General features: G+C 38.5%; 1 protein-coding gene across 2 annotated transcripts in view; it reads left to right on the forward strand.

Annotated features, from left to right (window-relative positions):
- EPHA3 (EPH receptor A3) overlaps positions 1-17,014 on the forward strand; it is a 235,162-nt gene that overhangs the window by 178,749 nt on the left and 39,399 nt on the right. Inside the window, exons 7-11 of one of the 2 annotated variants that reach the window (XM_076350835.1) lie at positions 2,005-2,167; positions 4,529-4,631; positions 5,092-5,159; positions 9,477-9,602; positions 16,037-16,222. In XM_076350835.1, the coding sequence (XP_076206950.1) occupies positions 2,005-2,167; positions 4,529-4,631; positions 5,092-5,159; positions 9,477-9,602; positions 16,037-16,222 (646 nt within the window). The remainder of the gene's footprint in view (positions 1-2,004; positions 2,168-4,528; positions 4,632-5,091; positions 5,160-9,476; positions 9,603-16,036; positions 16,223-17,014) is intronic. The other variant, XM_076350842.1, reaches the window with a different exon arrangement.

Consider the following 17,014-nt stretch of genomic DNA (forward strand, 5'->3'; position numbering starts at 1 on the left):
CATACACAAAAGATTTTGTTTTAAAGACAAGATTATTATGTCTTTGAAATTAAAAGAGTTGCCTACATTCAGCTGAATGATGAGATAAGGAAAACCTGCAAATTATACTACTAGGCCTTTGTTAGCTCAAAAATAAATAATTTTACACAAACCTGTTAGCTCCTTAGAATGTCTTCCTGTAAATTTTCTCCCTTGAATTTATAACAGAAAACTTTTTCAGAGAAGTATTGGGAAACTATGAGGCGGTCCAATGCTGATTTCCTTTATATTTTTAGTGTGCAAAGAAAATGGGCCATGGTAAACATTTTTATAGTCATTCTTTGACTATAGGTGACCCTAACTGAGGTTTTGATTCTGGATGGTAACTTTTAGGCACTTTTAGGCTTAGCTACTTTTCCTTTTTTCTCCCCTCCCCGTGATTACTCATGTGCATAATGTTGAATATTACGTGGAAATTCTGGCAATTTCCCTAACCATGGTGTAAATGCTTCTGTTTGTCTCTGTATCAAAGACTGCCAAGAACAGGGTAGCTAGACTTCTGTAGCAGTAAAGTGAACAGTTTCTGATGTCCACCCACTAACTTAGAATAAACCTAAATTTCTTACTTTAGACAGCACTGCAGAGCAAACACACTAAAACAACTCTAGTCACTTGAACTTTTCACATGAAGGTGAGATGGCTTTGGCAAGGAGTGTGTTGAGTATTTTCCAAGCTCTGTACTTGTGCATCGGCACTCTAGTCTTATCAAAGTTAAAATGTCAGTACCTTGCAAGCTAATGCAATGCCATAGAACACAGTGGGAATTAGGTGAGATTGTTTGCATCCGACATACGTTAACTCAGCGTGTGCTTTCAACCAGGCAAAACTCAATGGTTTTAGTGTATTTCAGAGTGTTCAAAGTAAAAGGGCGGCATATGAAATGCCCACCACCTCCAGAATAAAAAAGTTCCTGGTTGGGAACCTAAACAACTGAGATTCTCACAGTTCCCCACGTGTGGCCGCTGTCCAAGACTTTTTCTGAGGCAGTTCCAGCTGCCATTTTTAGGAAGCCAAAAATGCTCTTTTGGTACAGGATGGCTTTAGTAAAATAAGCAATACCTCAAGCTCCAAATGCATGCTTAAATTTTTAGACTATGTGCTTACAGTAGGACTGAGACATACTTTTATCAGAATTAGCTTTTTGCACAGTGTGAAGTGTATCCAAACTTACTAAATTACAAAATGGTCCATTTCTTATTTTATAAAAAAAAGTCGTTATATCAGAAATATGTGACTGTTAAGCAGAGTGTGGCTGTGAGCGTATCATCCATACTGGGGATGATACCTTGCTCTTTAGCAAAGAGCAGTAAGGAGCAAACACATTTCCTTTCTGGCTACTAAAGCCCAAGACTCATTCAGGAGCAAGTTCAGTGGGGTTTTGTCCACATGAGGATGGATGCATCAATCTCATAGTTTTTATAGCATAATAGAAAACCAATTATATTTGCCTGTTCGCAGAGCTGAGATGAGGAGCCCGAATGGAGTTTCTTTTCTGACTGTTATAAAGGTAAACACTGTCTTGTAAAACATGAGGCAGTAAAAATTGCATCCTGCAGTAGCTCTGCAGGGCCCTAAAATGTCTAAGTTGGCCTGTTAAAACTTCCAGTTCAGTGCAGTAGGCAAATCTGTTTTATGATTTTTAAGTAACGTTTTAACATTTTCTTGTTGTATTACAGACTATGGACAAAATGATGCAAAGCCATTTAATGAAATGTCATATACTCAGCATGTCTAGTATTTAATTTACAGCACAAGGTCGTAGAAGCTCTAATGATTTAGATTTCTTGCTAATCAAAAGATTTTTAGCTGATTGAAAATGAATGGCTGTACAAGCATTTGTCAGGCTATAAATATTCAAAAAAATGCCGCTGCTCTCCAGGTGATGTGTAGTAATTTTGTACCAACCACCTCTTGTTTCTGTTTTTTAGGGTGTGGTTTTAATCTGATAATTTCTCTTCCCAAAAGCAGGAACAAGAGACAAGCTATACTATTCTGAGAGCCAAAGGCACCAATGTTACCATCAGCGGCCTCAAACCTGATACCACCTACGTCTTCCAAATTCGAGCCCGAACTGCAGCTGGATATGGGACAAACAGCCGCAAGTTTGAATTTGAAACCAGTCCAGATTGTATGTGTTTGTTCAAATGGTTTATACTGACATCCTGCCCAGTTTCTGACTGATCTGAATGGCTGCTTTCACTCCTTTCCTAGTTTAGTGAATGCGACTCATAACTATTTATGATGTGTCTTTCTGGGTAGCGTTACTATATAACTTTATATTTTATCACTAAACTTGAAACATGCTATAAAAAGTATACCATGACTATCACAGGTGGTATTTTCTTCCATTCCCTACTTGATCTCTGCCTCGTGCCAGAATTGATACCCTGTTAGAACACGGCTCCTGCCAAGGGAGGAAGTTTGATAGAAAAACAGATTCACAGCCTCGCGCTGTTCCAAGTTTGTGGCCTGAACCCTATGAACTATAAACCCCTGCTCCTAGAGAATTAATATTATATTGGTCCATTACTCCTGTGGGTCACTGTGTAATTCTCCTTGCTACTGCGGAGCATTGCTGATGTCTCCTACGTAGCCTTGAGATGAAATTAATATGCACAGGCCGGGAAGGATGGTCATTCAGTTGAGTAGCTGGTCAGGGAGTTGGGCTGTTTGGGTGCCTTCTCCTCTCTGTCACTACATTTCTGGGTGGCCTTGGGGAAGTTATTTACTGGTCCAGCACTCCTTTTTCTTTTCTCTAATGCCTAGATAATAACATTAACTGATGACCTTGTAAGTATTCTTTACAAGTTCTGTTATTATATCAGAAAGACTTTTAATAAAGCTCATCATCTTAAATGTTACTTTCTTATCACTTGGTACTATATAGTAAATCAGACCTTCTCTTTGCTAGAAGCTGAAAGTGGCTTAATGCATCAAAAAGTCAGCCTTTGCTTAGGTACCCAGTTACCGATGTAGACTGATGATGCATAATCAGAGACTGTGCTTTTTAGAAGGTCAGGCTTTCGCAGAAGATTCATATCTGCTGTTCAGAGTTATAACACAACTAAGGACTATAATTCTGATACACTCTCATAAAGCTTATTCATGTACTCATTATAAGACTTGAGAACCCATGGTGTAAGAAGTGCTCTGCTAAAAGCAACAAATTTTTAACCAAGAGTAGCGTCAAGCCAAATGGTCTTTCACTTGGCATCCATGTATTTTTGAGATATGTTCTGTATTTCATCCCTACTTCTTCCTTGCCCACCTCAGCTTGTATTCTGAAAAGCAAACAAGCTTCTTGTTTAAAAAAATAGTTACAAATCACTGGTAGGGTGACATGGAGCTTTGGCATACTGGATGAAACTGGAACTCAAGATAGGACAAACAAGTACAGCAAGGATAAAAAAATCAGTTGCAGTGATAACAAATTTCACAATTTAGAGGTTAATGGGTTTTCTCTGCAAAGTAATATTAAAATAAAAAAGGAAAAAGTAGCTGTCCGAAAATGTGGCAGGTGACAGGAGACAGTGGTGCACATCTCAATAACGAGCATACAAGTTACACAGATAGACAAGAAATCGCATAACTTTGTTCCTATTGCCAAGTTATCGTAACAACGCGAGTGCAGTTGTAGGTCTATAATAGGCAGAGGCTTCTTCCCAAGGGAAATGATGTGACTCCGAGCAGTCACGTACACAAACTGTCTAATTTGTGGGGACCAGGAGTGCTAGCTTTCAGCTCAGTTTGGACAGCTAACTTGAAACATAGTGCTGAGGAGCCTAATTCTCCTGTGCTCAGTGAAGTTCGATAGGCACCTGCTGAAGATTGTTCATAACGCCTAAGATCTAAAGATGTCCTGTCATTGTATAGCAGTCTAGCGCACCAAAGCTCCATGCTTAGGGACCACAGGGAAGCATCCAACGTAAGGCAGAAAATAGCCCTTCTTTTTCCTATCGACATTGATTAACCATGGATACTCCTTCTATCTGCTTCTGTGTGCCCTGGCTTTTGACAGCCTTCACGGGGATACTGTCAAGCTTAACTGGGAAGCTTAATTGATTAAAGCACTTTCCGTCATACAGAAGTGAGAGTAAGGATGATGATTATTGACTGGCTGGGATTTCTTGCCAAGGAAAAATTCCTTACTGACCATGACAAAATATATGTATGTCATGGTATGTATGTTTGTATTTACATATATGTATACGTATCAGTTGAACAGCAGTTACTACAATCAACAAGAGTAAAAATCAGCAGTAGCAGAAACAACTTTGGTAAATTGTCAAAGATGGCCAGTCTTTTGTTTTCTTCCCTTGTATTTATTTGTCTGATGAAAAATTACTTAGTAGATTAAATATTTGGCAGGAGACCAAATGCTATATAGTGATGACTTAATCTGTCTGTTCCCTATAAGAGTGTCAATTGTGATGTAATCAATGTTATGTGTGGGGGGGGTTATTTATATATTTTTTTGTTAACTTTCCAGCATTCTCCATTTCCAGTGAGAATAGCCAGGTCGTAATGATTGCCATTTCAGCAGCAGTAGCCATTATTCTCCTCACAGTTGTGGTGTACGTCTTGATTGGGAGGTTAGTTTATCATCTGGTTTGCACATTTACTCCCCCTTCCATTTCCCCGAGTGGCCTTGATGAGCATGGCAAATTGGGTGTCATTGGGCAGTAGTGTGGCTGGTTTGCACCTTCTCCTTTGTCTGCTGCCCAGGAGCTCCGAATACTGCTTCATGCTCAGTAATGAGCCCGTTAACGTTAGCAGCCCCAGTCATGCAGCAGTTGTTAAAAAATGCTATAAACACATTCTTAGGCAATTGTAAAATTCAACTGTAGGGGTCAAAAATCAACAAATCCTCTCATTAGCCAATTTCCTCAAATTCCCTAAGAACATAACATGCCTCTATAGGGCACAGAGAATGTAAATATCATTAAACTTTCAAACAGGCATTTAATTGTGGAGGGAAAACATTTTATTCTGTTTCCACCTGCAGTTAACATAAAATTCTCTGTATTAATTTTTTTTCTCTGTTGCTTGTAGATTCTGTGGATACAAGAAGTCTAAACATGGCACTGATGAGAAAAGACTACATTTTGGGAATGGCCATTGTAAGTTACTGAAGCCTTTTAATGCTTCCAGATCTGTTGAATTAATCCCCTAGATAACTGGTATTTTTCAATTTAAAAAAAAAAAAAAAGTGATACCTCACTTAAACGAAGGTGAAATTGGGAAGAGAATTATCTCTTCTCTTGTGGGTAAGGAGATTTTCCCCAAACAATTATCCTTTGTTTCAAATTCTTTCATCTGTGTTCAGGTTAGTAATGAGCAAAACATAGCTGTCTATGTTCAAACAACGCGTGTGGTTAGCAATATGATATTGATTCTGCTGTGCATTACTGAAATGCAGAGTGTAACTTCAACTACCTCATTATCAGCTGTATAAAGTCTAAGAAATGACTTTTTTTTCCCAAAGCAAAATATAAAATCAATGAAACCCGTCTTGATGACTCCTGCAGGGACTGTGAAAATTGCTTGCTTGACAAAGTTGACCCACTAATAATTTAGTTTGGAATTACTCTAAGCTTAGGCTGAAAAGTGATTTGGAGTAGTTTCTTAAATTAAAAGTAACTACTAAACAAGTGTCTCACAAATTAATGAGATTTTTTTAATCCAGCTCTGTTTACAAACATGTTTTGTTCAAGTCCTGATTCCCCACTTGTAAGAATGAGTATGTCTGTGCTTTCTTTGGATCTCATCCAGGACTAAGAAGAGAGCCTTTCTACTGACTTGCGTTGCCTTTGTATCACAAAAATTGTATCGTTAAGGATGTGAGATTTTGCTCATCCTGAAGAATCTGGGCTACTTTTGAAATGTGTTCAAAAGCCAGACCCGAAGCCTGTCTATTTCTGACGTTTGTCTACCTATTTTAATAAGGCTAAATGGGACTTTATTCTTGGCTACTCTGGGTTGTTCGGCTGTGCCCTGTGAAAGCAACAGCATGGAGCAAGATCCCATCCAAGAGACGCTCAGGGGAAGAAGTGTTGATTTTTCTGAGCCCGGGCACGTGTCCTGGCTACCAGGAAGAAGTAGTTTGCTATGGCCAGTGGCTGGAGGGGAGTGTCATCCTGCAGTATTTCAGCTCCTCTCTGGTCCTAGATCCTCTCTGCAATGTGCATAACCCTGCAGCACTTTTCCATAGCAGAGGAGGTCTGGATCGTGAAGACTAGATCACAGTCAAAGCTCCATCCATACCCTCTTTGAAATAGAAATAAATTAGTTTTGCAGCAGGAGAAGCTGAGGGGAGAGGAAGGTGATAGTTTAACATTCCTGATCAGGAGTAGGGGGGCGATTCTTGGTTTTTTATCACTGCATTTTGGATTTTTTTCATCCTTACAGGGCGAAGATAACGCCCTTCATAAACACCAAGACTGGAAATTCCTTTTTTCACCCACAGAATTCTTGGTGTCTAATGAGCATGTTTTTAATAAGAAGCAGTAGTTTGTCTTTGAAACTGTTTCAGCTCCAGATAAATATCCTGCTACACCATGTAAACCATGTTGAACCATATATTGCTATTGCTTAGCACGTTGTAAGGTTAATGTGCGTGGGCGTTTTTCACACAACAGTGGCGCTGTACCATCTGCAAGAAAAGAGCTGTTGGTACTATACTCAGATGCCTCCCCACCAAATATAATTGAATTAACATTTTAATGTGGGATTTACCTGCAGTAGTTGGAAATTAGAACTGCTTCCTAATCCCCATGACAATGGAGTAACTGTTCTCTGACTGTTCATATTATTATTATTTTAAGTTTGGAGCCCCTCCTTATCTCCAGAGAGCCGTGAGCATGCATATCCACAACATGTGTGCTCCTTCCCCTGCACTGTCAGGGGATACACAAGCTGTAACAGTGGGTTTGCTTCGTGCAGCCCAACAACCGCTAACCAACTAGTCTCAAAAAAAATCTACATGGTTACATGTGGCCCATACAATTAATGCTTCATCATCCAAATTTAATGAGGTTATAAAATAAAAGCAGCCTGTAAAAAAAGTGTCACAGACAAATAACAGGTCAGAATTTGCTCTCCTTACTCCCACACAATGGAAAGTTGCAATCACTATCCTTAAACATGTCAGTGCTGTTAAATTCCTGTGGATTAAATTGCTTTTAATTTGGCTTTAGATATTTATGTACTGTTTTCTGAGTAGTGCCATGCTGATTCATTGTGTAGTAAGAACAGAGCTGATCATGGTCCTGGTATTTCTGTTAGAAATTCTTGAAAATGATTTATTGATTTTGCAGCTATTTGTCTGTTAGGATTTGTATATATGGACGTGTGTTGCTGTTGAAACTTTTTTCTACTAAATTACAGTCTTTCTCAAAGAATAAGAAAATTGTTCCTATGAACTAAAAAAGGATAAAGTAACTTCCATGGCTGTCGTAAACTTTCAGCATCTTAAATACAGCAGCTGGTTTATTTCAGTCAGTTTATTCTGAATTACTTTAAAAAAGGCTCCAGCCATGAACTATTCCCTGCAGCCTTATTACAAATCCTATAATATTACTTCAAAGGAGCAAAAATGTTTCACCTCCTCAGATCCTCTCCCTTTGCCTTCTTTGGCTAGGCCCTTTTTATTTTTTTGCTACCTTTAGGGCTCTTCATGCTGTTAAAATGAAAATGTAAATTATTATGTTTGCACAGAATGAGCTGTAAAGTAGTACAGCTTAACACATGTGCATGTGTTTATTATCTGTTTTTCATGACAGAACCCAGTTACTATACAGGCTGCCCTTAATTATTGGCGTGAAGGGATTATTCTCCTTGCAGTCACCATCACCTGATCTTGGGAACCTCTGGGGTCAGCATTAAAAATCTGCAGCCAAAAACCCCACAGTGCAGAAACTTTTAATTGTTGTTATTTTTATTGAGGGTATGAGGGAGCCTGTAATGTACATTCAGCATGGACGGAAAGGAGCATTTACAAGATTTTTAACCAACAGCAATATACAGCCAATTACTTTTTGTTTTACATGCAAGTAATTCTGTAATCATCAGGCTCTTGAAGGAAACACAGTTTAATGCTGCGCACACGCAGCCCTTGTGTTAAGAGCATGGCTCTCGGTTTGCATTGTTTTCGAGGCAATTAGCTTGGGAACTCAGTTTTATCATTTCTTTGTCAATTCTGAGGCCAATAAATCTCCATAAAATTGATTTTTTTTTTTTTTTACATACACTTGGGATTGTTTGACAAAACAATGGTGTACTCTAACTAATGGTCCAAAGGTATTTTTTCCCATCTGTGTTACCCCAGCAAAAAAGGTTTAACTATTTTAGCAGTCAACAAATTGATGCAGTATAATAATGCCAAGCTGGAAAAGGATATTCCTGAGTGGGTTAAGGCAGTGTTTGTAGGAGGAGTTAATATCTTTTACAAGACCAACTGGTACAGTTAGGAAAAGCTAGAATACATGTCCAGGAACGCAGGTTTTGTGTCAGAAGCAGAAAGCTTCAAGCTGGATGTAACGGTTATTTCACTTTTTGTTAACAAAACATCTTTGTGTTCTAAAATGAATACAGAGGCAGGCATACAAGGTACCGGGTACAAGCACAAGCAGGGCCTTGAGCCGGGGAGGGGGAATGAGGCTATGCTTTGCCTTCAGCATCTTTGCTGGAGAGAAGGGTTGGGAATGATAATATGTTCCTCTCACCCCCAGTCCTGCTGGAGGAAGAGATGTGGAGAGCTTGAAACTGCCCTTAAAATCATTCAGTTGTTTGAACTAGCGCTTGCCCCGGGCAAACAGTACAATCCCTGGCCAGGAAACTCTAGAGGGGGACAAAGTAACAACGTGGATGTTAGGGTAACCGAGCGCTAGAACCAGACTTTAATAATAAGAACAACTGGCTGCCATCCTTGTACGTACTAGCAGAGGGATTGAGGCACAGGTGCATTTGTTCATGTGTAATTTTCTTTTCTTATCCACCTTGTTGGAGGACTCGGAAAGAAAAAGTTTGAGTTAATGTGCTCTGCTTAATGTATTCCTAAGAACTTTTCAGGTTGACTGTAGCAACGCACATTTTGTTCCTTGCTGCTTTGTTGTTACCTTGAAAGGGACAATATAAGGCAGCATCTAAACGTAGCAAGCTGGGAGGGGTGGGTAGTATTTTAATATTTGAAAAGCAGTTAAATATGGGAAGTGCAGATATATTTAAAATCGGTTTTCAGACTTCTGTGCGATAACTACATTAGTGTCTCTGGTTTCACTCTATATTAAGATTCCTGAAGACCCATCAAAAGCAGTTTGATTTGAAGAAACAGTATACCTTTTTCTTCTATTGATTTGATTTCTATTGTCTCATGAGCTTCTTTAGAAGTATTAATTAAGTCTAAGTAACATTTTCTCTCTGAATTTGTTTTTACACAGTAAAACTCCCAGGCCTGAGAACTTACGTAGATCCGCATACATATGAGGATCCCAATCAAGCTGTGCATGAATTTGCCAAGGAACTAGAAGCTTCTAATATATCCATTGATAAAGTAGTTGGAGCAGGTAATGACCATCAGATATATTGAACTAAAGATAGCTTTTTGCTGTATATATTGTTTTACATCTCTGGGTTTATACTTGTGACTGGAAAGAAGACATTCTAAGTCTTCAAATTAGTAGGTCATATTTACAGCTGACTTTGGTGCATATGAACAATTAAAGGCACACAGTTCTATTTTTTCCCCAAAGAAAGCAGATAGCAAGACAGTTTTTCAAAGGACACCCGTCAGCCCACACTTGGGTGCAACACTGTTGGGAGTGAAAAGAGGGTTCAGCCTCACTTCTGTGTTTCTCTTTAAAATCTGTCAGCACAGAAAATGGTATGAACTGTGAAGATGTTTTCTTTTCTTTCCCTTAAAAGGACTGTTGACTGTTATGCCCTGAGTGAAACCACAAACTCATTTCATACCAGTCACCACGTATCCATCAGACTGCAATGACCTTTGGTCGTTGGATTGATTTTGGTCACTGCTTTGGATTTGAATTATCGATTTAGGAGGAAAGGGTTGTCTGTCTGATAACTGATTGTCTGAGCCATACAGACGCCATAGATTGTTGGGTTTACAGAAAACAAACTGGCGAAATGAGCAGATTTTGTAGCAGACAAGCCAGATTACAGAAAGTCTCGTCACACTGAGTTCTCCATGTTGCAGTGCAGCATGTAGTTCCTGATAGTATGTGTGCTTGCTCCTTGAAGTGGCAGATTGTCTCGTTGAGTCAGAAGATCATGAAGTGTTAGCTTTCCTGCTAAATTAAAGCATTTGTGAGAAGTACTATTGATTTTCAATCCATTGAAAATTACTAGTTCTTTTATTATTGATTTTTTGCTTCTCTCTAAATTTACTATTTGAATTAAAATCATGAGATGTGAGAGAGACAGACTCTTAGTGCACAGCAAAAGATTTTCATTTGGAAAAAAATGTAGAACCAAGCTACTGTACTCAGTGCATCTCCTGAATCACCCAGTGAAAAGAAACAGTATTCATTCTCTCTTACTGCAGCTACTCAACTGCTTGTATGAAATTAGGTTATTTTCTGCAAAGGTAGAATTTTTGTTCCTTGCTGGTGTTAATTTCGCCCCACAAGAGTGCACTGTTCTCCATCATCTTCAGTCAAGGCAGCAAAGCTCTGCTTACTGCACATAATAGAGAATTAATATGGGGATAGAGAAGGGGGTTACTGACAAGCTAAGTCCAAGAGCAGTATGTTTCCTTATAAGACTTTCAGGAGCCTTCATTCACAAATGTAAGCTTTCTAAACTTGGGCTGTATGCAGTATATGAATCTAGAAAACAAATTCATAAGAATCAATGATATGTCATATTTTATAACTCATTGTTCTGACCTATTTTTAATAAGAATGCACATGAGAATGAGAGGTAAACCAAAATTTGCCAAATATGGCCTCTGAAAATGGAGGAAGAGTTTTCTGAGAGGCTTCCAAAAAGGGATATGTCCTAAAAGAGTCAGATGGTTTAAAAAAAAGTCCCTTTGCTCCACTCCATTTCAGTGAAAGTGACAGTAGGTTCCTGCAGGTCCTCTGCATTGAAGCTTGGACTCAAGATAAAATAAAGCCATTTGTTGGAGACCATGACTCAGCTTCATGTAGCCTAAACTACATATGGCATTACAGTTAGCAGTTCCTATTAGCAGTTGCCAGAAATGGCAACAGGAAGAGCCAGGCAGGGAAGAACAGATGAAAATCAGGCTACAGAGTGCTGGGAGCTTCCAAAATGCATTCGTAGCATCACTTTACCCTGCTGTCACGTTCAGCACGTGGTAGCTTTTGCATTCAGAGTGAGTGCCTCCGAGGCTGCTTCTGCAGGAACGCTTCTTTCCTCCCCAAAAGCAGAAAGGCATTTCCTGTCTCTTACTTGCGTCAATGACTTATTTGAGTGGATGTCTTGGTCTTTTCCTGCCCTTCTCCTTTACAAATACATGTGTGAATGAAATTATAAAAAGACAGTGATTTGAGAAGAAGGGATTCATTTAACTGCATTGAAGTGTGACGTAAGTAATGAGACCTTCAAGTCAGGCAAGTAATCTTGATATTCTGAAGTACTTTTCCAAGTAGTTTTTCACAGCTTTAGCCAGAAGTCTCTGAGAATAAAGGACAGCTTACATAGCTTTGAAAACATACCCAAATGCAATAAGGAAATACTCTTGTCCAAAAGAACCTCAAGAAAAACACAAGGGATTTTAGTGGGAGGCTAAGCATGAGAAAATTGAGGTCAGGAGCCACTTTTTCAGATTTTTCTTTACAGTAATTTTTTCTTTTAGAACAACTCACTTGTTTTTATGGATCCACTTCAGCAAACCAGTTAAGAAGTTTAAATCCAATTGGATACCAAGAGAATACTACAGAAACTACTTGATTTGGAATAGATTTAACTATGTGCTTTGCTGAACATGATAGCAAGCATTTGCTTTTCTTTCAAATTTTAAACATACTTGTAACATAACATCTTGTCGATCAAAGTATTTCTAAAATTTAGGGGCTGCCTGTCCATGAACTTATTGTGAAGGTTTGCAGTGTCTCAGTGAGGGCTTGTAGAACGTTGCTGAGGTTCACAAGGTTTATGAAACATTCAGCTTAGGTGCCTCTCCAACTCCGAGGGAGTTCTGTGCACAGCAGTACAATCATGATTTAAAACACAGCAAAGTAAAGGGAGTAGCTAATTTCACAGAGTCATCTTTTACTTGTCCCCTGGGTCTAAATGCACAGCAAATGCCATTCACTGATGCACTAAGTAGCCTATTTAAAAAGAAATTAAGATCTCCTGAAGAGAGATCTTTATATCATGAACAGCCCTCCTAATAATATCTATTTGCTTTCCACATGTTAACAGACATATCAGTCTGCAGGGCAGGTTATACAATGTTTATGTGTGTAGCATAATTAAAAATAAACACTTCAGAAAGGCTTTACATGAAAAGCCATCAACCTCAGCTCTTAAAATCAGTGCCAGGTTTTCCACCTTCCAACTTGTACACAAGTCCTTATTCCTCCTAAAAAATACCTGATGAGATCCAGTCCATTTCTTCCTGGGACCATATAATAATGATTTGCAGGAAAAAGATGTAGTGTAACTGTGTTACAGATGTAGTGTCACTGTGGGTGTTGACCAGATAGACTTACGTAGCACCCATACTGCCCTGTATTTGAAAGAACCAAAGGTTACCGTAGTTGGGCTGCCCAGTGAGCTTTCTCCAGTGAAATCGTTTTCCAAGAAAGTAAACCCATTTTGTATTCATGGACAACGGTAAGCTCCATTGCTATGAAGGGTCCAACTGTTAGTCTCTTGCAGTATCCACTGGCCTCGAGGCACTTGTGGAATCCGATTAATCACCCGAGTTCTGAATCGTGCAGCCATGGCTAAATGGGACTGTGTTGATTGACATTAGCCGTAACCTTTTCCTTCCCAAAAGTGAAACAAATATCAGATATACAATTCCGGTCAGAAATGAAGGATTGATTGCTGGACTGCTTGCTGAAACCATAGCTATAGTTTCCATTGACAGTAACTGAACAATAGTTTTAAGAGGTTAGCTTGTTACACCTTTTTGGACCATTAAAACATAGAAAAGGGAATATGAAGCTGGACATTACAAGATTTATTTCAGGCACTTTTTTCCCTTCTTCTGTTTTCAAGATGTGCTTTGGTCTTCCTCTTTGTGGTGCTCTGACAGTATTGAGCTGGGGTTTGTATTTGAACTGAAGCAGTGTTTGCTCTTGGTAAAGTATATTAGTCATTTTGGCTTGCAGAGATTGAATATTTTTAATTAAGAAGTCTGAACAGAACTCAACACCCATTAGTTACTAGTAATAGGTTTTACAATTAATTTTCTGAGCTGCTGCCTGTCTTGGCTGCCTGAAATACAAATAATGTTAGAAACAATGGATGTAATGTAAGTGCTATTTTAGTAGTAAATATGTATATAAAGATATACCCTGGTTTTAATTTTTTTGGTTATTACATTAATAGCACAGTACCATGCCTAGAAGATGAAGCAGCTCAGCAGCTGGTAATAAGATATGGCGACATTCACCTCTCTGTTGTTGACTCAAACCTAGCCTGGGTTAGCAACAGAGAAAGGTCATTGCCCTATGACACATTTGTTCAGGTTTTTTTTGTTAAATTGTCTGTCTAACAGAGAAACCTTAGAAAATAAAGCTGAAAAGTGACCTCAAGAGGTCATTAAGTCCACACCCTTGCCCAAAACAGGACTTGTTAGGTACCGTTCTTTCTTATTCTTTACAGTCTCCAAGATAAAAGAGTTGATAGCCTCCCTAAAAAAATCTTTTGTACTGTGCAAGTGTCCTTACTGTTAGAATTTTTTTCCTGATCTAACTGACCTTTATTGTAATTTGCAACTATTCTTTAGTTTGCCTCTTGTGTATAGAAAAAGGAGTCGGTGTCCATCTTATTTATAACGATAATTTTGATAAGGCAAAACTATTGTCATGTCTCTCTCTTCTCATTCCTTGTTGTGTATAAATAACACCAATCCACTGAGCTTTGAACATAAACAGACAGCCCTGACTTTTAAGATTCTGGTCACTGTTATTACTCCCTTTTATCATTCCTGAATTGCAGTGCCACAAATGGGACATGGACTCTAATGTCAGCCATATTGGTGGCAAGATGAAAGAATTGGTGGTTGATGAAAGAATAATTTCAATTTGCAGATAAATGGGCTGAATGTAACATCTAAAATGTGTCCTGTGTGGTATCACATCTGAAGTCAATGGTGAAGGGCTGTCAACCCATCACACATTTCTGAGCATTAAATCTATGAAGAGCAACATGATTTAAATTTGCGTATTAAAAATGTCTTATTTCTGTGGGTTTTGGTCATTTTTAGTTTTCACAGATGTTGCTTAATGTAAACAGTCAGCTGCAGAGATAAAGAAAGAATCATTGTGGGCAAATGAGCTCCAAGAGCCTTTACTCTTGAGAGGCATAGTAATGTTATTGTATTTAGGATTACTACACGATAAGTTGGGAAAAGCTCATATGTAAGCAGTATAATCACTCTCTCCATAATGTTTCACTCACAAACAAAAAAAAAATTCCCAGTTTGCATAAAGATGATGCCAGCTAGATTTAGATTTATAAGGTTTGTTTGTTTCCAAGTCAAACTTCCTATACAAGGCCACTTGACAAAACATGGCATATGAGGGGCTATTTATATTTAGACCTCAAGAACCTGAATAGGCATGTATTATTGGAAAATTAGTGTCAAAGCCCTCCAACAACACCCTCTAGTTTCTTGAAAGGAAAAAAAAAAAAAAACAAAACCACAGAACAAGACACCTTTCTTTTCTTCTCTGTTCAGTAAAGTGTTTTCCTTGTCTTTAAATATAAATAATCATGTAGGGCAATTCTTGCCATCATATTTCTTGTATATTTTGTCCATTCTCTGTTTTTATTGTATTTTTCATTATTTCCATTATTTTGTCATTAAAACAAGACAAAAAGTTGCTACAGTAATTTTAACTGGGATGTTGTATGTGCAGGTTATTATATCATATGAAATCTAAGATGGGGGGTTGGATAATTGGGAATCAAAAGTCAGTCACTGCTCAAATGTTTTTTAAGATACTGAAACTTCCTTATATGCTTTATGAAATCATTAGTTAAATACAGAAATTTTCAAGTGAGATGTTTTCTTCCAGCAATTTGTCAACATATTTAATACTTGCTCATTTGAATGCTCCGATAATTTTCCTTGTGCTTCCAACTCTTCTCGGATGTTACATAGCAAAGGATAAACCACGTTGTATAAAAGTAAACATGCAGTGATATCTGCCATTTTCTATTTAGGGATCTCACACAATATACAGTGGGCACAATATCCATGGTGGACTATCAGGTCCTGTAGTCCCATAGTGAGAGTACATATTTGCATGATTAGATCCATCTGAATAATGATAGAACAAAGATAATCTGTATGGATTTCTTTTTTCTTTGCAGCTGTGTAGATAAATTCTTTTGTTATGAATTATCTTTCTACTTTAATTGAAGTAAGTAAAATAATTGAGAACTGCACTATCTCTGTTTGGGAGAAATTAAGAGTATAATGTTCACAAGGATGCATGACTATTCTGATACTTCTGCGTTAATCAGTTAGCCCTCCTACTATTGTCTCAAAGTGCATCAACTGAAACAAAAAGGGAATTTTCTGGTGACATTTATGCATTCCTCTACTCTGCAGTCATCTGGATATGCAGTGTAAATAAGTGACATTGTCCAGTTTGACAGCTGGAGAACCCAAGCATGGAAATGTTAAGTAGTTGTCCGAAGGCCGCCTTTGGAGCTCCGGCTTGTGGCCCACCAGTAAACATCAGGGACTTTTGCTGAGCGCTGAGTCTTCTTTCTTAAATCCCCATGAAATAACTACATTTCATCTTTTGTCATTTTCCCACCTTTTTAGGAGAATTTGGAGAAGTTTGCAGCGGGCGCCTAAAGCTGCCTTCTAAAAAGGAAATTTCAGTGGCTATCAAAACCCTGAAAGTTGGCTACACAGAAAAACAGAGAAGGGACTTCCTGGGAGAAGCAAGCATCATGGGACAGTTTGACCACCCTAATATCATTCGATTAGAGGGAGTCGTCACTAAAAGTAAGATATGACGGGGCATCTGTTTTGCATGGGAGGTGTCACTGGAGGTCCCTTCCACCCTAAATTATTCTGTGATTCTCTCATCTTTCAAGGAAGGGCAAAAGCAAATAAAAAACTAAATCATCCTTGTTTATGCTCTGCAAACCCTTCCAGAAAAGTTATGTTATGTACCAAATATCCTTCAAAAGAGATAACAGTGGAAACACATAGCTTGCTTTTGCAATGTATTTCCTCAAAAGCAGGAAGAAAATTACCCATGTGCAAGCACCAGCTAAACCCGCACTGATGGATCCAATGAAGAACAGTGTCAGAGGCAATTCCCTGCAGTGCAGCTGCAGGACCTTCACTGTCCTGCTGCTCTCAGGCTGCCGAGAGCTTACAAACAGTACCCCAGGTTAATGAGGTGGGGAAACCTGGGAAATAAAAATGATCTGCTTGAAAAAAATAGAGATAACATGGAGAAAAAGGAGCATTTCTGAATAACAGTGCAGCTCAGTAATAAACTGGCAGGTTTAGTAAACTCCAGAGCTACAAATTGCTACAAAGTGGCCAAGAGACACTTGCTGATAATCTGTTACCAGTCATGGAGTCTGATGTCCTAAGGTTTCCTAATTGCACTGAAGCAGTATGTTCTGCTTTCAACTAAATTATTAGATTTTATCATTAGCACAAATTAATGAACAGCCTACCTGGCTACAGCAACTGATACTAGTATATTAATAAATAAGCCCAAACTTTTTCCTACATGGTTTTCATGCAGGGAAAATACTCCATGTGATATTCAGTATGTAT

This window comes from Aptenodytes patagonicus, chromosome 1, assembly GCF_965638725.1.
Source record: "Aptenodytes patagonicus chromosome 1, bAptPat1.pri.cur, whole genome shotgun sequence".
Taxonomy (NCBI): domain Eukaryota; kingdom Metazoa; phylum Chordata; class Aves; order Sphenisciformes; family Spheniscidae; genus Aptenodytes; species Aptenodytes patagonicus.